General features: G+C 44.1%; 1 protein-coding gene across 6 annotated transcripts in view; it reads right to left on the bottom strand.

Moving 5' to 3' along the window:
* Positions 1 to 23,868, bottom strand: part of abca2 (ATP-binding cassette, sub-family A (ABC1), member 2) — an 82,307-nt gene extending 58,439 nt beyond the window's left edge. For all 6 annotated transcript variants that reach the window (XM_065011711.1, XM_065011709.1, XM_065011708.1 and 3 more), the window contains exon 1: positions 23,457 to 23,868. In XM_065011711.1, the coding sequence (XP_064867783.1) occupies positions 23,457 to 23,522 (66 nt within the window). In that variant the 5' untranslated portion in view covers positions 23,523 to 23,868. The remainder of the gene's footprint in view (positions 1 to 23,456) is intronic.
* Between the last annotated feature and the right edge of the window lie 1,796 nt (positions 23,869 to 25,664).

Raw genomic sequence — 25,664 nt, forward strand, 5'->3', positions numbered from 1 at the left:
TTCTTTCCTGTGTTCTCTCCTCTGTTCTCTCTCCTGTTTCCTCCTCTGTTCTCTCCTCTGTTCTCTCCTCTGTTCTCTCCCCTGTTCTCTTCTCTGTTCTTTCCTGTGTTCTCTCCTCTGTTCTCTCCTCTGTTCTCTCCCCTGTTTCCTCCTCTGTTCTCTCCTCTGTTCTCTCCTCTGTTCTCTCCTCTGTTCTCTCCCCTGTTCTCTCCCCTGTTCTCTCCTCTGTTCTCTTCTCTGTTCTCTCCTCTGTTCTTTCCTCTGTTCTCTCCCGTTCTCTTCTCTGTTCTCTCCCATTCTCTCCCTTGTTCTCTTCTCTGTTCTCTTCTCTGTTCTCTCCTCTGTTCTCTCCTATTCTCTCCCTTGTTATCTTCTCTGTTCTCTCCTCTGTTTTCTCCCCTGTTCTCTCCCTTGTTCTCTTCTGTTCTCTCCCTTGTTCTCTTCTCTGTTCTCTCCTCTGTTCTCTCCCGTTCTCTCCTCTGTTCTCTTCTCTGTTCTCTTCCCTGTTCTCTTCTCTGTTCTTTCCTCTGTTCTTTCCTCTGTTCTCTCCCATTCTCTCCCTTGTTCTCTTCTCTGTTCTCTCCTCTGTTCTCTCCCGTTCTCTCCCCTGTTTCCTCCCCTGTTCTCTTGTAAACGGTCAGTGGAGAAACCAGCTACGACTGGTCCGTTTTGTTTCATGTTGTGACCTTATGGAAAGACAATAAAGTCACATTACCATAACTCTGTTTATACAGGAGCCTCCGTTATGAGGTTTGCATCTAATTATTGTATAAAATGAATGATTAAAGATTAAACTATTTATGAAATTATGTAAGGTGATGTTGAGCCGTTAATGTGAGAGAATTGTATTTCTGTTCAAAGTTTAACTAAGTCATTGGCCCGCCCCATGAGCACAGACATTGATCTGGCATCATGGGAAAGCCCTTTCCTACTGTTACGAATAAAAAACACACCTGAAGAATTTTCCTTCAGACCATGCCTACCTCGGTCAGCTGAGGGAGGGAAGGTTGAGTAGAGACCACAAGAATCTCAGTATAAGCTAAGGTTGTAATGGTTGTTGAAACTCTAAGACTATCAATTCTGACAGAATTAGAGCAACTCTTCGATACTAATTACTAGTCTGCAGCTAGGAATTAGGTACCATCGACAACCGCCGAAACAACTATTCTATCAGAACATTTCTGGGTGGTGCTCTGAAGTATCCATCTAACCACGAGAGACTTCATGGGAACCGAGAGAGACGGGCGGGTGAATTTTCCAACAGAAAGACGGACGATTCCAACAGAGATCACGACGACACACTGAACGGAAATATATATTGATTGCAATTATTCCCGAATGAGTGAGCGTTCATGTGCAAAGGATTAGCATTTCAATCAATATAATTATCAACTGTGTAGTGATTTGTAATTCCCGCCTTTCTCAGTCCACCCCCACTTCCCTTTGTCCACCAAGCCGCCATATTGTCTTAGCCCACTAGGGAACATCCCCTATCATTTCCTTGTAACCATATCTACTGTTTGTTTGATTATGCATTTCTGTGATTATTTAGTTAGTTAGTAAATAAATTATTAAGACAATTGATGCATGGATGATTCATAGTGAAGGCTGGGTTCGTGCAGATAACCAACAACTTACGACGTTTCGAATGGGACTAACATGAGGTAAAGAATAATTCATTAATTAGACGACTAATTGATCAGATAATAAAATATCTGAAAAGTTATATTAGGAAAATTATAACTTTGTAATCTGAAGATTTTCCTTGGTGCCCCAACTTCCTAGTTAATTACATTTACATGATTCGTTTAATCATGTAATAATAATTACAGAGAATTGATTTGATAAAATAACAGTCTTCAATTTAATGATGCCAAAGACACACTCTACCCTTCCTCCACCACTGTCTCTCTAGCATAATACCAGCAATACCCTCTGCCACTGTCTCTCACTATCATAATATCAGCCCGCTGCTAATACCACAACAGCACAGACTAGGCAGGATAAATCTCACCAGGTGTCTCCGTGCAGCGCTCCTCTCCTCTCAGACTAAAAGCCTCCCAACACGACAAGTATTATGTTAGTGTTGGATTGTGCAGTCGTCTCATGCTCATCTGACGCACAGCACAATCCTGTCCCAGGCTTTTACATTCACTGGCTTTCTCTATCTTACGCCCAACTTTAAAGTCCATGGAGTTTCATTAACAGCAACTTCTCCTCAGGCAAATGAGAGCGAGCTGGCCTTATGTAAATATGAAGATCAGGAATAAAAAAAGAACATCCCATCCTCCTGAAGGAGTTTATCCTTTGCTGTTTGCTGCAGTATGCAAATGTGAGAAGTGTCAGTGTGTGTGTGTGTGTTTGTGTGTGTTTTTGGCTGATGACAGGGAAGGTGAAAGTGGAAGGTGATGTACAGGTCAGCAGTCACACACAGACATACACATCACCTTCTCTTGTGTCTCACACGGGTGACATCAGCAACCTCCTTGTGTCACCATGAAAGAGAAAGCTCTCCCTCTACCCAGTCCCAAAGACCATTTTTATACAATTTCATAATCTCTGAGGCTCCAGATATGACATGACGACATCGTCATGCAAAAATCCCTTAATATAAATTTGACTTATTGCAAATGCCAAACTTTTATCACCATGCTACAGTACAAATCGTTTGGACACATTACAACACATCTCCATTGGGGTGTTTGTTCAGGAACTGTAGCAGTGTAATCACAGTGTTGCGGCCGGGCCGGCGCTCTGTTCTATTCCAAGGTGTTAGGTAAACAGACTACAGTCTGGCAACACTGTTACACAGCTACATGGGCTGGCCAACCTGAGCCACACTGGTGCATGGGTCTGCGTCCCAAATGGCACCCTATTCCCTATACAGTGCACAACTTTGGTAGTGCACTAGGGAATAGGGTGCCGTTTGCCAGGGAATGGTGGAAGTCAGCCACCTGCAGCGGACAGCATCTCTACTGCTTTTACAGTTGTAATTTTCAGTAAGCATGAAACATATTTCTAAAGGATTTTGGGGATTAGTGACTAGAGTAGAATTGTGGAGGTAGTTTGAGGTGAAAAAGAAAAACAGAAAAAGTAACTAGTCAAGGGGACAGGTGAGCGTGAAAGAGAGGCACCCAGAGAAGAGGTGTAGAACGGGGTTAAACGAGTGTCCTCGATCACAAATTAATGCTAAAGGGTCAGGTGGTCTCTACGCCTGGGATGACAGGTGTGAGCCAGGACAACAATGAGCAGGTTACGTTCCAAACAACACCCTATAATAGTGCACTACTTTTGGCCAAGATCAAAAGTAGTGCACTATTTAGAGAATAGAGTGCCATGAGGAACGTACACCTCTTCATTCAACAAATCACCTATGAATGTGTCATATCCTGTGGAGAGGACTGATAACAGGAAGTGTGGGCACTGAACGTCTGTTAGGCACATCCTGCTATGAATTACACATAGCCTGAAATGGTGTCTCTCTGCAAGGAGCCACCATTGGATGACACGAGGAGTTACTGCAATGTCTTATCGAGGGACTCCATACCCTGGCAGAATACCGTGGCCAGGCGTTTGAATATATTGCTGGAGCATATCTGCGGATTCCCCACTGGGCAGCAGGTCACACCCGTAATCTCCCAGCCTACCCCAGTGTCCCGAGTACCCCACTTACCTCCTCCGGAACACTACGCTGGAGATCCCGGAACCTGCTGGGTTTTTCTCTCCCAGTGCTCCCTCATTTTTGAGCTGCAGCCTTCCTTGTTCCCCCTCGGACCGCTGGAGGATAGCGTACATCATAACACTGATGTCCGGGAGGGCACTCGCCTGGGCCACGGTGGTGTGGGAGCAACAGTCCACCGTCTGGCTCAGTCTGGAGGAGTTTGTGGAGGAAGTTCGGAAGGTGTTTGATTCTCCGTTGTCCGGGAGAGAGGCTGCTTAAACTGCTCCCGTAGTGTGGCAGACCACGCAGTCGATTTTCAAACGTTGGCAGCTGAGAGTGCCTGGATCCCAGAAGCATAGTTTGACATGCTCCTTCAAGGATTATCGGAGGTGATCAAAGATGAGCTCGCAGCTCGGGAGCTTCCAATGGTTCCGGACCATCGCGTCCTCCACTGGATGGAACAAGTCGGCTTTGGTCACGTTTTACGCAGCGGACTGCGGGAGTAGGTACAGATGGAGTTAGCCTGCCACGATGACAACCTGTCACTCGACCAGGTCATCAGCATGGCAATCCGTTTGGACAACCTCCTGCGGTTCCGACAAAGACCTACGCGGAATCTGCACGTTTGCCCAAGGCAGCACGTAGGTGGAGGAGGAATATGGTCCTCTGCTCCTATTGTGGAGAAAAGTGTCATTTCTCCCCGAACTGCCAACTATCCATGAACCTTTTTGGGATAGGGGGCAGCATTTTCACTTTTGGATGAATAACGTTCCCAGAGTGAACTGCATCCTACTCTGTCTCAGATGCTAATATATGCATATTATTATTAGTATTGGATAGAAAACACTCTGAAGTTTCTAAAACTGTTTGAATGATGTCTGTGAGTATAACAGAACTCATATGGCAGGCGGAAACCTGAGAAAAATCCAACCAGGAAGTGGGACATCCGAGGTTTGTAGTTTTTCAAAGCTTGGCCTAACGAATACACATTGAGATATGGATAAAGTGTCACTTCCTACAGCTTCCACTAGATGTCAACCATCTTTAGAAACTTGAATGAGGATTCTACTATACAGGAGGGGCTCATGAGACCTGTTTGAGTCAGTGGTCTGGCAGAGAGCCTTGGTCTCATGACGCACGCTCCCGACAGAGTTACCTCGCGTTCCATTGCTTTTCTACCGACAAAGGAATTCTCCGGTTGGAACATTATTCATGTTTTATGTTAAAAACATCCTAAAGATTGATTCCATACATCTTTTGACATGTTTCTAAAGGACTGTAACGGGACTTTTTGAGTTTTTGTCTGGACGAAGTGCCTGCACCTCATGAAGATGGATTACTGGGCTGAACACGTTGAAGATCATCAAAGGTAAATTAATATTTATGGTGTTATTTCTAACTTTGTTGACTCCAAAATGGCGCATATTCATCTGGCTGTTTTGGGTGCTGAGTGTAACAGTCATCGGTGGAAGAAGGTGAGGACCAATGCGCAGCGTGGTATTGGGATTCTCTTGGGTGTTCTGCCACGCCAGTTGTCTGAAGTCAGCGCAGCCTTCCCCGGGATGTCTTCTGGTGGGCTCGGAAGTTGCCCCTGACCTCTCCGCCATTCACTCGGGAGTATCAGGACCTCCAGGAGGTTTTTAGTAACTACGAATACCTGGTCATGCCATTTGGACTTACCAACACCCCTGCTGTGTTCCCGGCACTGGTTAATGACATTCTCCACGACATGTTGAACCGGTCTGTTTTCGTCTACCTTCATGACACCCTCGTTTCTCCCACTTTCTCCCACGCAAAAACATGTGCTCCATGTCCGACAGGTCTTCCAGTGCCTCCTGGAGAACCAGATTTTTGTGAAAGAGGAGAAATGAGAATTCCATTGCTCCACCATCCCCATCCTTGGTTACATCATCGCTGCAGGGAATGTACAGATGGATCCCGGGAAGGTGAGAGCGGTGGCGGATTGGCCCCAGCCTACGTCCAGAGTGCAGCTGCAACATTTCCTGGGATTTTCCAACTTCTATTGCCACTTTAGTCGTGGTTACAGCACCCTGGCTTCGCCCCTGTCTGCAGTCACCGCTCCCAAGGTTTCATTCATATGGTACCCAGCTGCTGACCGGGCATTCTGTGACCTCAAGCACCGCTTCACCATTGCTCCCATAATGGTTCATTCTGACCCGTCCCATCAGTTCAAGGTGGAGGTCGATACTTCGGATGTCGGAGTGGGGGCTGTTCGGTCCCAGCGTTCTGCCCTGGACCACAAGTTATATCCCTGCGATTTCTTCTCCCATCACCTCAACACCACAGAGAGGAACTATGATGTGGGGAATCAGGAGCTTCTCACCGTGAAGATGGTGTTGGAGGAGCGGAGACACTGGTTGGAGGGGCGGAACATCCGTTCATTGTGTGGACGGACCACAAGAACCTGAAAAATCTCCGCACCGCCAAGCGTCTCAATTCCAGGCAAGCTAGATGGGCTCTGCTTTTCACCCGGTTTAACTTCTCCCTCTCCTACCGACCATGATCCAAGAACATCAAGCCGGATGCACTATCACGCCGCTATAACCCCGCCGCTACACCCTTGGACCCCGAGACCATCCTTCCCACCTCATGTCTGGCGATTGCACTCATCTGGGGAATAGGGAAGCAGGTCCGTGAGGCCCAGCGTTCCCAGCCGAGCTGCCCTCCAGGTGTCGTCCATCTTCCTCATTATCCCCAGTGTATTTATACCTGTATTCTCTGTTTGTCTGTTGTCCTGTCTTGTCATGTCTCACCAGTGTGTTTTCCCGTCTCCCTGCTTTCTCAAGTTCTGTTTCCTAGTTTCCCCGGTTCTGACCATTCTGCCTGTCCTGACCCCGAGACTGCCTTCTGTACCTGCCTGACTCTGCCCTGGATTACGGACCTATGCCTGCCTTTGACCTGTCTTTTGCCTGCCCCCTGTTTGGGTCAATAAACATATGTAACTCTAGCTGTCTGCATCTGGGTCTTATTGTGAGCTCTGATAGAGAGAGTGAGTCTAGAATGATTAATGACGCTGATTATTATAACAATGTTGGATGCAGCCACAAGCAGGCAGGGGCTAGTATGGCTATTAGCTAACATCTTGGAAACACTCTTGCAATGTTGGGCACAGCTGGTTCATAAATCATTAATCCAAAACGTTTTGCAACGGATACGTTTACTCCAAACGGAAAACATTTTGCAACGAAAATAGTTTCTATTGGACAAATTCAGGTAAGTCCCACACAGTTTTGTTCCATTTTCTTCAGTTTGGTTATGTTTGGTTCCTAGTGAAATAATTAATACACACCGTTTCAAAATGTTTTGCAACTGAAAGCAAAAATAATCGTTTCTTATTATTGGACTTATTCAGGTAGGTCCCTCCTTGATTTGGCCTGTTTGCGTCCTTGTTGTTCCAAGTGAATACGAGGTGAATAGGCCAGTGTTAATCCAGAGGGTAAAATGATTTCACCATGGTGAAAACCGTTCAGCCTCCCTCTCTTCCTCCTCTCACTCTCTCTTCTATCTCTCTATTCTCTCTGTTTTTCTCCCTATCCTTCAGTTATATCTGCTCTACTCATGGAGTTTCCTTGACTTTGATGTGAACTCATTCAAACACTCATTCAGAATCAATGCTCCCTCTTCAACATGGCCACCTGAGACTGCAGGCTTTCTCTCTAACCATAGCTGTCTAATCTCCCTTTCCCTCTCTCTCTCTCCTTCAGTAAACCTCTATCTTCTTCAGTAAGCCAGGGAATAAGACGACCCTCAATAAATACCATTTCCTAAATGGGGACTTTGTTTTCCTCAAGCATACATACACCCTAAATAATGTACTAATCAGCTTTGGATAATATATGCCACAGTAAACAGAAAAGCAGTCTGGGTATAAATAGTGGAAGATAAAAAGATCAGCACACCAGACACTCTCCTGTCCTCACATTCACCCCAGTCACACACACACACACACAAAGTTTCTGGGCGGAAGTTTAAATGATTAATTGGGATCCAGGATGACAGTATGAATCATTAACATTCCCTCCCTCTTTCCCTCCTTCCTTCCTTCCATCCCTTCCTCCCTCCCTCCTGCACTTGGCACAGCCTTCATCTAAGTGCCTGAGAAGAGCACTCCTCTTCAACAAGCAGCACAGTGGAGAAGAGTGAGCAACTTGAAGAGGACCTTCTACAAGCATCAAGGTGCGCAGCTGAACATTGTATGTTGGAAAACACTTGGTTTGTTATTTTTTATTAAAACAAAACCGCTATTCATTAAATACGAATACAGAACTTGTTTTTGCGTGGATTCCGTGACCCGGTAAGCTTTAACAGCTCGGACTGGCATTTCTTGTCCTGGAATCCCACTTAACAGACAGGTTGAAGCCTGCTTGGCAGAGACGCTAAGCTGCTAGCCATCAAGCTAGCAAAGTTGGTACCAGATGAGTTTTGCAATGGAGCCCTCTTTGTCTGGAGCAATAAATGAACGGTTCCAGCGCTGTATCTACTAGGCTTTGTTTCGGGACAAACCAGAGTTCCAATGCTGCAATTGTTTACTTGCCAAGGCTTGAGGCGGCTTCCTTGATCATGCAGGTCGCCAGCCTACGTAAGAAACTGGGGAAAAGGCAGAATGGGATGTTTACATTTTCTACGCCGGTGGCTGGACGGCGTTCGCGCTTGTTGTATACATCTCCGCCTTGTAGTTTGTCTTTATCCGACTGGCTGGTGTTGCCCGGAGCTCTCCCATCTGATAGCGGAGGAGCACAGCATGAGGAAAAAGGCAATCAACGATGGTCGCATGTTATGAGTCGTGGAAGCCGAAGACAGCGACCTCCCGCAAAGCAGTCTACACTCCCAACGAGAGGCCAGGAGGGGATACAAACAACGTCCTGGAGCCTGTTCTCCCTGCACCCTCGTCGCTGGGGGTGCCTGTGTCTGCGGCCACAGTGCCTAATATTACGATTTCAAAGTCAACGTCGGCAACCTTCCGTCCATGCTCTGGATCGAGCGGGGATTTTCCATCTGTCGGAGGCCTGAATCTTGTGAAGCGTGGGATTGGGCGGATTTCCTCGTCCTTCTCGCCAGCTGTGATTTTGGGCAGCTCCGTGGTAAGAAATGTGACCGTTCCTGGTGCAAAAACAATGTCCTATCCAGGAGAAAGAGTAAATTACATTACTAAGCTGCTCCCGAATGTACTACGCCAGGACATGGAAATCGATTCTATCGTAGTCTATGTGGGTTTTAATGACATTATGAAGGGCAGCTCTGAACAGTTGAAACTGGATTTTAAAGAGCTGATTAACTCTATGCTAGACAATAACAAAACACCCATCATATCTGGCCCTGTGTCCTCTCTTAATAGTGGCATTGGACGCTTTAGCAGGATTCTTTCTCCTCACAACTGGCTACATGATTATTGCAGCTCAATGGGTGTAACGTTTGCTGACAATTTCGATACCTTTTGGAAACAAAACGCGTTTTATAAGGAGGATAGGATCCACCCAAATCATTTGGGTTCCTGGATCCTTTCACTGCATTATAAGGCTGCGTTGAGACAATGAATTATCAATGACCCAAGCCCAGCTCAGCTAATCCCTAGCATTGTGACGCAGTGTAGTCATAATGCTTCAGCAAATGTACATTACACCAGGCGTATTGGTAGACACAATATAAGTAACATAATTAATGTCCCACGAACAGCTCTGAATGTCTCTGCTGATCCTATAGCTATTGTATGCAGTAATCATGTGCCTACAAACCCGATTTACACTGTTAGCACTGAGCCGGTGTGCCCTAGGAGGAGAGGAAGTCCACATTGTGCAGCTCACCCTGCACAAGGATAAAGAACATGAGCACATCTATTGTTGCTAAGCTTCTGAGTAAAGCAATAAAAACAACTAAGCATCCCAGAAGAAAAGTGCTCAAAATAGCCCACGTTAACATATGTAGCTTAAGAAATCAGGTTAATGAAATCAATAATGTAATAGTAACAGATAACATTCATATTCTGACTATCTCTGAAACTCACGTAGATGATACCTTTGATGATACAGTGGTAGCAATGCAAGGTTATAACCTTTACAGAAAATACAGAAATACCAATGGTGGAGATGTTGCTGTATATTTTCAGAACCACATTCCTGCAAAGATTAGAGAGGATCTCATGTTAAATACTGTTGAGGTAATATGGCTGCAGGTTCATCTGCCTCACCTAAAGCCCATTCTGGTGGGAAGCTGCTATAGACAACCAAGTGCTAACCATCAGTATCTGGAAAACATGTGTGAAATGCTTGATAATGTATGTGATGTCAATAGAGAGGTTTACTTTCTGGGTGATTTAAATATTGACTGGCTTTCACTCAAGAGAAAGCTTCAAACTGTAACTACTGCCTGAAACCTGGTTCAGGTAATCAATCAACCTACCAGGGTAATTACAAACAGTACAGGAATGAAATAATCAACATGTATTGATCATATCTTTACTAATGCTGAAAGCAGTATCCAAATCTATTGGATGTAGTGATCACAGTATAGAAGCCATATCTAGGAAAACCAAAGTTCCAAAGGCTGGGCCTAATATAGTGTGTAAGAGGTCATTCAAGACGTTTTGTAGTGATTCCTATGTTGTTGATGTAAAGAATATTTGTTAGTGGTCTGTGGTGTGCAAACAGACACTGCAATTTACACATTTATGAAATTTCTTATTCCAGTTACAATTAAGCATGCACTCATTAAGAAAATGACTGTAAAAACAGTTAAATCCCCATGGATTGATGAGGAATTGAAAAATGGCATGGTTGAGAGGGATGAGGCAAAAGGAATGGCAAATAAATCTGACTGCACAACCGATTGGCAAATTGAGAAATCGATACCAAACTGAATAAAAAGAAGACAAAACTACACTATGAAACAAAGATAAATTACATAAAGAATGATAGTAAAAAGCTTTGGAGCACTTTAAATACCATTTTGGGAAAAAAGGCAAACTCAGCTCCATCATTCATTGAATCAGATGGCTCATTCATCACAAAACCAACTGACATTGTCAACTACTTTTCATTGGTAAGATTAGCAAATTTAGGCATACGCTGACACTACACATTCAAGTATATCTGACTAAATTATGAAAGACAAGCATTGTAATTTAGCATTCCCTAAAGTGAGTGTGGAAGAAGTGAAAAAATTATTGGTGTCTATCAACAATGACAAGCCGCCGTTCAACAAGCACAGCACTTACACATTATGACTGATGATTGATGATAAAAAGATTGTGGTGGCTGTTTTGTTAGACTTCAGTGCGGCTTTTGACATTATTGATCATAGTCTGCTGCTGGAAAAAGAGTTACCTGTCTAACAGAACACAGAGGGTGTATTTAATGGAAGCCTTTCCAAGATAATCCAGGTAGAATCAGGAATTCCCCAGGGCAGCTGTCTAGGCCCATTACTTTAAAAAATCTTTACTAATGACACGCCACTGGCTTTAAGTCAAGCCAGAGTTTCTATGTATGCAGATGACTCAACTCTATACATGTCAGCTACTACAGCAACTGAAATGACTGCAACACTTAACAAAGAGTTGCAGTTGGTTTCAGAGTGGGTAGCAAGGAATACGTTAGTCCTAAATATTTATAAAACTAAAAGCATTGTATTTGGGACAAATCATTCACTAAACCCTAAACCTCAACTAAATTGTGTAATAAATCATGTAGAAATTGAGCACGTTGAGGTGAATAAACTGCTTGGACTAACCCTGGATTGTAAACTGTCATGGTCAAAACATATTGATACAACAGTAGCTAAGATGGGGAGAAGTATATCAATAATAAAGCGCTACTCTACCCTATTAACAGCACTATCAACAAGGCAGGTCCTACAGGCCCTGGTTTTACCGCACCTGGACTACTGTTCAGTCGTGTGGTCAGGTGCCACAAAAAAAGGAAAGTTGGAGGAATTGGCTAAAGCACAAAGCTATGTGAATACCAGACTAAGGCTTGTGTTATCGCCGGGAGAAATGAACAATGGACTCCACAGGTTATGTGACAAAGATGAGTAGCTACTCTACTGCAGCGTCTGCCTAAATCCTGATCCTCTCCCCTCCCGTCCTTTCCCCACCTCTCATCTCCTCTACTCTGCTCTGCTTTCCTCTCATCTCCTCTCCCACTCCCCCCCTCTCCTATTCTCTACACTCCTACTCAGACCTTTTTTCCCACTCCGCTCCACTCCCCATTAGACAGACAAGACAACATGAATTTTGCAAACAAGCTCCTCTCTGCTTCTTTTTACCAGACAGACAGTGAACAAGACGTTCTGCTGGCGGTGCCATCAATCCTAAGACGAGAAGCTGTTGGACACAGCAGACACATAGAACAAACAAACTATCCTTCTCCTGTCATCCAAAGTCATATCCATCTAACAAACAACATTTAGCGAGATGTTCACTTAGGGCACTTCGTCATACAGGACACTTCCTATAACTTGGAACTAAAACCCTTCCGGAGAATAACAATCTGCCTTTTTACAACAAACTAGAAGAGAGGACTCATTTAATAATGGCTTGTAATACATCCCAAATGGCACTCTATTCCCTATATAGTGCACTTTGACCAGGGCCCATAGGACTCTCGTGAAGTAGTGCACTATGTAGGGAATAGGGTGCCAATTGAGACACAGTCCTGGGAGACGGTTATCTTTCACATGATTAGTTTTACATCAGAAAATTCAAGATGTCTATCAAGGTAAAAACATGACGATTTAATAAGAATGAACATTGTATTATGGTTATGGTACAACACCTGTAAATATTTAATGGTATGCTTTAAACACAGCAACTACATTAGATAAAGCAGCTGAGAGGCCATTGTCATTTCATTAACAGTAAGACACCCTGATTACAGCTGAGGGATAGAGGAGGGAGGGAGATAGATAACACATGAAAAGAGAGATGGAAGACAGACGCAGAGAAATAGACAGACATACCATTTCACATTCTGTAGATGTGTGCACGTTGATATTCACACTTCCACATCATATTAAATAACCAATCTAATGATGACAATAATGATTGTAATTAAACGAACACACACAGGCACGCCCGCTATCCCTGGTCTCAGTAGGTGTGAGAGCATTGTTACTGGCCGCAGATCTGTAACAGCAAACAGGTGGCTCACACAGCAGGACTGGGGAAGGGGCCATACAAAGCCGAGATACAGTCATATAAAAACACACACACACACACACACACACACAGACTTGAGAATACACAGTGGTAGATCCTTCCACCATTAGAACCAAGTCTCTGTCTACTATTCCCAGCAGTCAAGCTTTACTAATCCCTGATTAACTATGAAATGACTTTATGAGATGTAGTTATAAAGCAGTAACAGCCATTTGACAGGGAAGGCTCCACACTCACCATACTATCCCTCAGTTATGTCAAACACATAGCAGGTGATATGAGGTCAACACTTGACCATTGCGCTTAATCCTTACAGTTACAGCAGGCAAAATGTTATGATTACTAATCTCTCTCTGTCTCTCTCTCTGCCCTGCGTGGTGAACGGCAGCTGTTGGAATTCCCTCCCTCTCCCCTAATTTTTTCTTCTTCTCCATCTCGTATATTCAACCCAGTCTCTCTCCAGCACACTAGGCTCTGGAAGGAAGGAGTCGGAGCAGAGGACTCTTAAAACCCATCAGAGGGCCTGTGATTTTCTTTTCTTCCCCTCTATGGAAATCAAATGCCCATCCAACTGATTTGTTCTGGCACCGGCCCAGCCAACACCACCACCAACACTGCCACCACCACCACCAACCAGTGACGTGTGGTCAGGGTAGACAGGGTAGGCATGGTTTTACCCTGTGAAAACAAGTGAAAAAAGGAGAAGAAAAAAACTGCAATGAAAAATAAATAAATCTACATTTTATCAATAATCATTTCGTCATCGTCATGCTTTTTTCTGCATGATAAAATCTATTTCTGTCACGGTTTTCATATGGTGAAGGAGAGTCGGACCAAACTGCAGCGTGTCTATTGCGATTCATCTTTAATAAACAAACGTAACACACGACAAAACAATAAACGAAACGAAAACCGAAAACAGCCTATACATGTGTCTACTAACCTCTAACAAGGACATCAAGACACTCAGGACAATCACCCACAATACAACCAAAGAATATGACTGCCTAAATATGGTTCCCAATCAGAGACAACGATAAACACCTGCCTCTGATTGAGAACCACTTCAGACAGCCATAGACTTTCCTAGAACACCCTACTAAGCTACAATCCCACTAACATACACACCAAAACCCCCAGACAAAACACACCACAATACAAAAACTCCATGCCACACCCTGGCCTGACCCAATACATGAAGAAAAACACAAAATACTTAGACCAGGGCGTGACAATTTCTGAACTAGTACTTAGGTCCCAAATTTGCAGGCAGAAAGCTTCGCTGCCTTCCATGTGTCAATATGTCCCATTCATTTTCATAAATTGGCATGGAAAAAGTAATGGGGTTTACATTCGTTTTACTGCTAGCTAAAGTTGAACAGGATGACTAACATATTGCATCTGAAACAGTTTTCATTGTTGGATTTTCGTGCGAAACAGGGAGTTGTTATAAGGGATGGAAGACCAACACCTGAGCTTAGGGACCTACATCAAAGGAAGGGACAGAAAATAACACTATCATTTGAATCTGAGTGGTATCAACAGAAAGACTGGCTCTGTGGCTGCGCTGTTAGCAGCTGACTCAACTGCTTCCCCTTCCTGCTGTTCTCCACAAGCGACCGCGTTTGGACTAAAGCCGGTTACTGCAACTTGAACAACTTGCCTATAGCACTCAACAAGTGTGAGAAGTCTGTCTCACATCCAAAGCCACACAGCTTTAAAAGACATTTGGCAGCTCACGGATAGATCTGTCATTGAATGAACATCTGCATGCAGAAAGCAAAGGTGAAAGAGAACAGTGGCATTTGAATGAAAGCTCATCATGCGACCTAGGGAGGAGGTGAGGGCCCTCGGAGTGTGGTGTCAGGAAAATAACCTCACACTCAACGTCAACAAAACTAAGGAGATGATTGTGGACTTCAGGAAACAGCAGAGGGAACACCCCCCTATCCACATCGATGGAACAGTAGTGGAGAGGGTAGCAAGTTTTAAGTTCCTCCGCATACACATCACAGACAAACTGAATTGGTCCACTCACACAGACAGCATCGTGAAGAAGGCGCAGCAGCGCCTCTTCAACCTCAGGAGGCTGAAGAAATTCGGCTTGTCACCAAAAGCACTCACAAACTTCTACAGATGCACAATCGAGAGCATCCTGTCGGGCTGTATCACCGCCTGGTACGGCAACTGCTCCGCCCACAACCGTAAGGCTCTCCAGAGGGTAGTGAGGTCTGCACAACGCATCTCCAGGGCAAACTACCTGCCCTCCAGGACACCTACACCACCCGATGTCACAGGAAGGCCATAAAGATCATCAAGGACAACAACCACCCGAGCCACTGCCTGTTCACCCCGCTATCATCCAGAAGGCGAGGTCAGTACAGGTGCATCAAAGCTGGGACCGAGAGACTGAAAAACAGCTTCTATCTCAAGGCCATCAGACTGTTAAACAGCCACCACTAACATTGAGTGGCTGCTGCCAACACACTGACTCAACTTCAGCCACTTTAATAATGGGAATTGATGGGAAATTATGTAAATATATCACTAGCCACTTTAAACAATGCTACCTTATATAATGTTACTTACCCTACATTATTAATCTCATATGCATACGTATATACTGTACTCTATATCATCGACTGCATCCTTATGTAATACATGTATCACTAGCCACTTTAACTATGCCACTTTGTTTACATACTCATCTCATATGTATATACTGTACTCGATGCCCTGTACCATCACTCATTCATATATCCTTATGTACATATTCTTTATCCCCTTACGCTTGTGTCTATAAGGTAGTAGTTTTGGAATTGTTAGCTAGATTACTTGTTGGTTATTACTGCATTGTCGGAACTAGAAGCACAAGCATTTCGCTACACTCGCACTAACATCTGCTAACCATGTGTATGTGACAAATACAAATTTGATTTGATTTGATTTAGGTGAGAGTGCCGGCTCATCAAACAGGCCCAGGGGAAAGTATGTGTAACTACAACATGCCTTCGATTTGTTTTTAAATGAACCGTTAGCGACTCATTTAGAGACCAACACCAGGTTTGCTTTTTTGCTCATGATGGAATTGTCAATGAAGAACAAAGAACAAAGTGATGGATATGAGTGTCTGCCATACCCGAATCAGCCACATAATGCAAGTCCTGGAACGGCAGCGTTAAGACTTTGATCATTTCTACGAGGGCTTGGCAGAAAGTGAAACTCGCAGTAAACAGCCGATCAGTAGATAGGGGGCGAATTTACTACAACATACTGGACAAAACCAATGTTCAGATGAGAGCCAGGTTTGACCGCATTGGTGAACTTAATTTGGCTTAGTGGACTGCAATTTTTTTTCAACAATGTCACAAAAGTTAGACACCAGCAGACGAGAGCCTGTCAAAATATGCTAAGAACTTGAATTTCGTTAGACTTAATGCTGATCTTGTCAGACTGTACAGTTCACAAATAGTACGAGACAAATCATTTAGACAGCTCCTCAGCTTTTTGTTCCAGCATGACACAGACTGTCATCGAGGCGACAAAGTTACTGCAGCTAGTCCTCACTATACCAGCCACCAACAGCTTCCGTTGAGGGAATTTTCTGAAATGGATGAAGACATGCAGTTGAAACTGGACCGATCAAGGATGACTCTCATCCCTTGCCATATCTCCATAGCGTCTAGTACGTCAGACTTCTAAAACTGAGGGCCAACAGGGAGGAGTTTTACAGTTCAGTCACTGATGTCTTTACCCAGAAGGATAGATGGGTGGTGCAAATTTGTATTTACAGTAGCACCGTCTGATATTATTACATTACATGTTTATTGTGTATCTCAATCAGTAGCAATGACTACTAGGCATTTTTGTGTGTAGCACTGTCTACAAGTAGGCCTACATTTGGGTCGCTGTCTGTGGTGCTGAAAGTCACCTGTTCATGCGGGGCCTGTTAGCAGGGTTTACGTTAGCCGGTAATTGCTTGCTTTTGGCTGATAAAATAAATTAAAAGCTGATAAATAACATTTATGAGAGAGAGAAAGCGAGAGAGGAGCCTTGGCCTTGGCCTAGGCTACTGTTGATTGCAAAGATAGAGGCCTTTTTCATTTAAGTAAAACTAAAGTTCGAGCGTGTGACTATAGTGACAATTCTATACAAGGTAGGGCTCCAGATTGCGACCATTTAGTCGCATTTTGAGACCATTTAGTTGCATTTTATGATCCTTTCACTTGGCTGTGTTAGTTTAAAAAAACATTGGTCGCATTGTTGCGGGATGCACATTCATTCACCTCACTAAAAACGTTCTATTCTTTAGGAGGCTAAAACCATGATTTGGTCAAACAGTAAAGTACATTATCCTCTTGATTCATGCAATGAAAGTGTCTGCCTGTGTGCCCCAGTATCTGTTTTGCTGGGGACCGCTGCTATGTCGAGAGAGTCACTCTCTCCTTTCCTGGGGGGAAAAAATGCTCCGGGGGAAAGAACATTGGTCATTGTGAGTGAATAGGCCTCATTGGACAGTAGGCTAGAACTGCAACTTTTTGGGGGACATTAAATGTCTCAATAGAAAGTGCCTACTCGGCCTCAGACCTCACCACACGTCACTGCCAACTACACTGCTACCAGCACCACCACCAAGACTGCTACCACCACCACTACCACTAAGACTGACACCAAGACTGCCACCACCAACACAGCAACCAACACCAACAACACTGCCACCATCACCACCAAGACTACCACCACCACCAGAACTGCCACCACCACCACCAGCAAGACTGCCACCACCACCATTGCTACCACCACTCTTACCAGGATCGGAGTCTAGGCTAGGCCAGTGAGAATCCAGATGGAATTGAATGGGAATTTGAAATATGGGGGGTGGCTGTGGCTACTGTATCTTGTAGCCAACTCTTTGTGCATGAAAGCAATAGAAGAGCTGCAGCACAGTATGATACCAGGCTAGTGTGTGTCAGGCTTGGGTTAACCCAACATCTAGTCCTAGAGAGGGCCTGCATGGACCATGCCAGGTGTGACTGTGAGCCAATAAAATAGGTGCTGTATGGAAGGCCATGTTTACTGGTTGTGTTATCAATCAGCCATAAAGCTGTCTCTGTGTGTGTGTTTATTATATTGTGTGTCATAAAACATATTTATTACAGTGCCAAACGGCATCAGACTACAGGAAGTTATGTCATACTTCTGAAGACAACTGGTCCCAAGTCAATAATTTTTTCTAAATCCTGAAAATGATGAAACTCAAAAGGCTGTTTTAAACATGATAGGAAACATCAAATGCATGCCTCGGGCTGGAGTAACAACTGAATTAATCAGGTACTGAACTGTAATATTCAAATTGAATAACCTGTCAATCAAAATCCTCAAGTTATTGGATATTCATCCAATTGGAACATCCAGGAATATTCAAATCCCCTTTCGTAAGAAAAAGTTATCCAAGGGCTTGCAGATGATCTTTTCTGACTTGTTGAATATATTCTATGCCCAATTCAATATTTAAACTGTTTCTGTCACTTCAATTATACAAAGAAAGAGGCAATAAATCAAAACAAATGAAGCATGTATATGCACTCGTAAAAAATAAAATAAAACATTTGTAATATAATTTTGAGAGTTTCATTTTTGGTACCGGCTGAAGTAAACTCAGAGTCAGACATTCAGAAAAATGTATATCCTCACATGCATTTTGCATACCCTACATATCAGCCACTGCAGGTTGGGCCAAATCATTCTGAAGGCTCTAGTCACGACTCATTGACGACATCATTCATGAGCTCTCACTATTAGTGAGAGATAATGGATTAGAGTCATCCACATTAGGCTCGTACAGTACTGTAGTAGTAACCCTCTACTCCAAAGTGAGAAATCTGTGTGCAGCCCCTCCAGACTGACCTCCATTTCTATCTCTCTCCCGTCTGAGTCCTGTCCCTGCTGTGAGATCAGCATACAGAGATAGCGTGTGTCTGACATGCCCAACATCTATGAGCTACTGCAGTGCTAGTCCATTAGAGTTTACAGATATCATGTATCATTTATTGGCTTGCCAGTGTGACGCGCTCCTCTGTAGTTGTCACCTTCTCTCTTTCTCCGTTTCAATCTTTCTCCCCCTTTTACCTCCCTCGCATCTTTCTCTCCCTTTCCCCCTCTCTCTGTTACCCAGCCAGCTCTGTCCGGCGAGGCACGGCCCTCAGTCAGCCAATCATTCAGGGACGCTGAGTGCCTGACTGGGAGAACTAGGTCATGAGTGCTGATGCTGCTGCTGCACTAGGCAGGATAGTGGTGAGCTAAGAGAGTGCAATGGGACAGAGAGGGGTTTGACCACCCTCTCTCTCTCTCTCTCTCTCTCTCTCTCTCTCTCTCACTCTCTCTCAGCTTTGACCCCTCTCTATCTTTCTCTGTTCTCGCTTCCTCTCAGCTCTCTCTTCTTCTCTCTCTCTCTCTCTCTAACAGAAACATGTCTGCAGAGCAGGAGCAGTGACAGGGAGTTATTGACAGACAGGAAGAGGAGCTAAAGGTTTGACGCTACAGACATGGGACTTTCCTGTACCAAACAACAAAGTGATTAGGTTACGTTATTTAGAGATATTTGCATTACGCCTCGAGGTAATCACAAGGTTTTTCTGCGTGGCACGGACTGTCAGGCAGAAAACAAAACAATGAACCATGGTCTTCACACCATGGCGTCAGTTGGCTGCTATGCAAATAGAGACCTTTCGAAAGCACAGTACAAAGTTGTAAACTATCAACCCTCCTCACAAACATTGCTCTGTCCACAAAATGTAAAACGTGCACAGTGTACACTCACAAATGACAACCTGTTATTCCCTATATAGTGCAATACTTTTGACCAGAGCCCTATGGTCCCCGGGAATAGAGTCGGTCACAGCCAGAGTTTCCAATTTCTATACAATAGCAGGACTCGCTCATTAGAACACAGACCAAAGCATGCCACTGGTCCTGACAAATGCTGACTAGCCCCATCCCGGAACCCATCAATCCACTAGGCTAATGCTATAGACATCTTCCTGAGCCCCTGCAGGCCCAGCGCTGGGCTGCATGCTAATAAACCTACAGATGACGTGGCTGCTACTATTATTACTCTGTGGCAACACTAGTGTACTCCATTGAATCTATCTGACGTCTTTATTGAGGCTGGGTCCTAAATTTCACCTTATTCTCTACGTAGTGCAGCACTGTAGTGCATGAACAGGGCCCGCCGGTCAATAACTTGTGCACTATATAGGGAATAGGGCATGGGCCCTGGTCAAAAGTAGTGCACTATAAAGGGAATAAGGTGCCATTTGAGACAGATCCTGTGTGTGATCTCTGAAGGGGGAACCAAAGATAAAAATAGCACAAAAAAAGGACACGGGAGGCAAAGACATTAAGCTATGATGGATGATGGATAAAACTAAGCATCTTTAGGAACAACAAAACAAATGTGTCCCGAGCTCTACATCGCCAATTGTATTTCTAACATCTACCCTTTTTCATGCAAAAGGGTAGATGTGAACTATAAAGATCTTTAAGCAAAACCCCCACTGCTATAAATGGAAAGGCTCCAAAATGCATGGAAATAGATTGTGCTCTCTACAGACTACTATAAATAGGCCCTGTTGACTGATGAACTAAAAACAGTCCTTTAGGTCATTAGGTTTTAAAGTAGGTACTTTACACTGTACATTAAAGGGATTCACTCCAAAGTTTGTCAGGTGCTGTCTACAAACTAGGCACCATACATTGTAAGCATTGTTCTGGGATTCACCCAATGTCATTGAGCTTGAATACCACCTCAGTCACTGGCCTCACCAATAGGTTAACCGTAAGTACATATCCCAACCAGAAGCCATTGATTACAGGCAACATCCGCACCGAGCTAAAAGCTAGAGCTGCCACTTTCAAGGAGCAGGATACTAATCCGGACGCTTATAAGAAATCCCGCTATTCTCTCAGACGAACCATTCAAGCAAGGAGTCAATACAGGACTAAGATTGAATCCTACTACACCGGCTCTGATGCACATCAGATGTGGCAGGGCTTGCAAACTTTTACAGACTACAAAGGGAAACCCAGTCGCAAGCTGCACAGTAACGCGAGCCTACAAGATGGGCTAAATGCATTTTATGCTAGCTTCGAGGCAAGCAACACTGAAGCATGCATGAGAGCACCAGCTGTTCTGGATGACTGTGTGATCACGCTCTCCATAACCGATGTGAGCAAGATCTTTAAACAGGTCAACATTCACAAGGCCACGAGGCCAGAAGGATTACCAGGACGTGTACACAGAGCATGCGCTTACCAACTGGCAAGAGTCTTCATTGACATTTTCAACCTCTCCCTGACCCAGTCGGCAATACCTACATATTTCATGGAGACCACCATAGTCCCCGTGCCCAAGAACCCGAGGTAAACCTACCTAAATGACTACCGCCCATAGCACTCACGTCAGTAGCCATGAAGTGCTTTGAAAGGCTGGTCATGGCTCACATCAACACCATCATCCCGGAAACCCTAGACCCATTCCAATTCGCATACTGCCCCAACAGATCCACAGATGACACAATCTCAATTGCACTTCACACTGCCCTTTCCCACCTGGAAAAAAGAAACACCTATATGAAAATGCAGTTCACTGACTACAGCTCAGCGTTCAACACCATAGTGTCCACAAAGCTCATCACTAAGCTAAGGACCCTGGGACTAAACACCTCCCTCTGCAGCTGCATCCTGGACTTCCTGAAGGGCCGCCACCAGGTGGCAAGGGTAGGCCACCACACATCTGCCACGCTGATCCTCAACACGGGAGCCCCTCAGGGGTGCGTGCTTAGTCCCCTCCCTCCTGTACTCCCTGTTCGCCAAGTACAACTCCAGCACCATCATTAAGTTTGCTGATGGCACAAAGGTGGTAGGCCTAATCACCGACAACGATGAGAGTCTATATGGAGGGGCTCAGAGACCTGGCAGTGTGGTGCCAGGACAACAACCTCTCCCTCAACTTGAGCAAGACAAAGGAGCTGATCGTGGACTACAGCAAAAGGAGGGCAGTACATGCCCACATTCACGTCAACGGGCTGTAGTGGAGCGGGTCGAGAGCTTGAAATTCCTTGGTGTCCTCATCACCAACAAAATATCATGGTTCCTGCCAACCAGGACCTATACGCTAGGCGGTGTCAGAGGAAGGCCCAAAAAATTGTCAAAGACTCCAGACACCTAAGTCATGGACTGTTCTCTCTGCTACCGCACGGCCAGTTGTATTTTCTTAAAACTGCATTGTTGGTTAAGGGCTTGTAAGTAAGCATTTCACGATAAGGTTATATTCGGTGAATATGACAAATAAAATTGGATTTGATTTGATATTCAGGCCCAAATTCCAAATGAATATGATTAGAGTTACGCAAGAGTTCATTCAATCCCATTAAGTCCGGTTTACATAATAATAATCATATCACAACAGGTTATGACTTAATAATATGCTATTCTGTATCTGTAGTTACGGAAGAGTTAGATTACTGCTCAGGGTCTTTTAGGTGCTGCCGCAGCTTTACTAATCTGACATAAGCGTGTAGCCTAACACATGCACGCGCTACTGATGGGGAGCTCTCTAAGAAAGTTGTGTCGTTTGTTCCACTGTGTGGTTTTAGAAAACAATGTGTAGACCAGTGTTTAAAAAACGTGTAGACGAGTCATGTTCGCCAGAACACAGACATACACGTACTATAACATGAAAAGGAGCCAGAGCTGCGAAAATCCTGGGATTCTGGTCCTTTCTCTCTATTATCCTATCAGAAGGGAGAGCAACCTCAGAGCATCTTATTTTTTTTGCAGGGATATGCACAGATAGGTGCAAGAGCACCTGCCCCCTCTGTGAAAGTGCCCCTCCCAAGATGTTAGACTGAGCACCAGCTGTCCCCATTCTCAGTGTCCTGTCCTTACTGTCATTGTCTGTCAGGTAGCCTAGACTACACGTGAGGCTGGTGTTTAACCAAAAGACCCAAATAGATGCATACAAGCAATTGGTTATGCTATACTTATGCATTAAAAAAAAATATGAATACCATTTAGTCATTTAAATGTAATCTATTATCATTTCAAGATGCATATCATGATACATTTTCACGATACCAGAATGACTTGCATTTAAAAAAAAAGTTGATTAAATGTGAGTTTACATCTTCTTCCCTACCACATTGATTGATGTACTGAGGCGCATGATCTGATATGAATTGTTGTTTGTTGAAACGCAACAACCTGTTCAGTCCTATGTGCACGACGAGTAAAACCCCCGGGGCTACACCACCACATCTAAACATCTTGGCAACTACGGGAATCGCAAATTGGCCAACAATTTCACAAACATATCAGCGAATTAAATGTATTGATAATAAAGGAACGAGGTGTTAAATGTTCAGTCGATACATGATGGTGGCTCTGAATATCATGCCAGCCTGAAATACATGCAATGCAGCGGCAGCAACCGAATTATATTGTAAACCGACCGACGCCTGTCGGATCTCGCGCTGACATCCGGCGAGCGCACAAGCCAAGGCCCACATATCCATGTGTCTCCATTCTAATTATCATCTATGAATATCAACGAAAATGTTTCCTTACCGGTCCTCTCCTCTTCAAAGACACATTCTTCCACAACAGAAGCTGTAGCTGGTGGAGGAATCCCATTTCCACAGGCTCGCGGTTTAACGGTTAAATTATGACACCGTTAATTAAGTTGCCATATAGTGGTGGATTTTTGGAAATGGATTACTAACCATTCCGACGTGATTAAATTACAATTTAGATACATTTATTTTGGACAAGATATACCGACTTGATATAGGCTTATTTGCCCATTTTACCTCTTGCTCTCTATCTCTCTCTCTCAACTAGACCAGGTGACTGTTTTCCTCCACTGATGGCTAAATGTGACTAGCTGTATTTCAGCGGCAAGCCAGGCTGGTATTCTGTATGCAATCACCATCCGCGGAAAAATACAGAAGCATCCAATGGAAACCGTGCTTATGCAATGCGTTAGAATGAACCGAGCACGGTGGGTATAGGGAGAAATATCACCGTCGTGCAGTCTAGTGGGCGGGGACAGCTACAGTAGTCTACCTCTTCTCCCACTGTAATCTAGATACTATTCTTTGAAACACAAAGTTCTTCCAGGCAAAACCTAGTAGTCTATGTAATACATATAGTTCCAGGATTTTAACCTAGTCATTTCAAGTGTAGACAGTCTTTCAGTGTTCCCAATTCTGAGTTGTAGAATTCTAGATCTCTCTAAATGTTGTTCTTCCTTACAAAATATTTGTGATGACCATTGCTTTCTCAAATGTTTAGTCATGCACTCATGTGTCACTCTGTATGTGTGTGTGTTTGTGTGCAGAGAGAGAGAGAGAGAGATTATACAAAAACAGAGACAGACTGAGCATCTTTGTGACATGTCTTTATGCAGTGATCCTAAATACTAGGGGTCTAGGAGGACCCAAATACGTTTTCTAGTCAAATCTTAAACAAAATGTGGTGTTCATATCAATTAACTTCTACTACTTGTGGATGATCTATTTATTTACCTGTTCCTAAAGAATATACCTGGCCAAAGCAAATTCTTTACTTCCGCTGCCATCTAGTGGTCTTTTTATAAATTGTTACTGCTACAATGTTATCCTTTCCCTTTATATAGTGTGCTACGTAGAGAATAGGGCTCCAATCGGGACACAACAGTAGTGGCACGACAATAGTGTTCTACTTGTTAGCAGGGGAACGTAGGGGTGTGATAAACGTTTAAAAAAACATAGGGAAATGCTCCTCAGTGGTTTATTGTGAAGGTGTGAGTAGATAAAACACGATTCAAATCAAATCAAATGAAAATCAAATTTTATTTGTCACATACACATGGTTAGCAGATGTTAATGCGAGTGTAGCGAAATGCTTGTGCTTCTAGTTCCGACAATGCAGTAATAACCAACAAGTAATCTAACTAACAATTCCAAAACTACTGTCTTATACACAGTGTAAGGGGATAAAGAATATGTACATAAGGATATATGAATGAGTGATGGTACAGGGCAGCATACAGTAGATGGTATCGAGTACAGTATATACATATGAGATGAGTATGTAAACAAAGTGGCATAGTTAAAGTGGCTAGTGATACATGTATTACATAAGGATGCAGTCGATGATATAGAGTACAGTATATACGTATGCATATGAGATTAATAATGTAGGGTAAGTAACATTATATAAGGTAGCATTGTTTAAAGTGGCTAGTGATATATTTACATCATTTCCCATCAATTCCCATTATTAAAGTGGCTGGAGTTGAGTCCGTGTCAATGTCAGTGTGTTGGCAGCAGCCACTCAATGTTAGTGGTGGCTGTTTAACAATCTGATGGCCTTGAGATAGAAGCTGTTTTTCAGTCTCTCGGTCCCAGCTTTGGTGCACCTGTACTGACCTCGCCTTCTGGATGATAGCGGGGTGAACAGGCAGTGGCTCGGGTGGTTGATGTCCTTGATGATCTTTATGGCCTTCCTGTAACATCGGGTGGTGTAGGTGTCCTGGAGGGCAGGTAGTTTGCCCCCGGTGATGCGTTGTGCAGACCTCACTACCCTCTGGAGAGCCTTACGGTTGAGGGCGGAGCAGTTGCCGTACCAGGCGGTGATACAGCCCGCCAGGATGCTCTCGATTGTGCATCTGTAGAAGTTTGTGAGTGCTTTTGGTGACAAGCCGAATTTCTTCAGCCTCCTGAGGTTGAAGAGGCGCTGCTGCGCCTTCTTCACGATGCTGTCTGTGTGAGTGGACCAATTCAGTTTGTCTGT

This window comes from Oncorhynchus nerka, linkage group LG27, assembly GCF_034236695.1.
Source record: "Oncorhynchus nerka isolate Pitt River linkage group LG27, Oner_Uvic_2.0, whole genome shotgun sequence".
In the NCBI taxonomy this organism is placed as follows: domain Eukaryota; kingdom Metazoa; phylum Chordata; class Actinopteri; order Salmoniformes; family Salmonidae; genus Oncorhynchus; species Oncorhynchus nerka.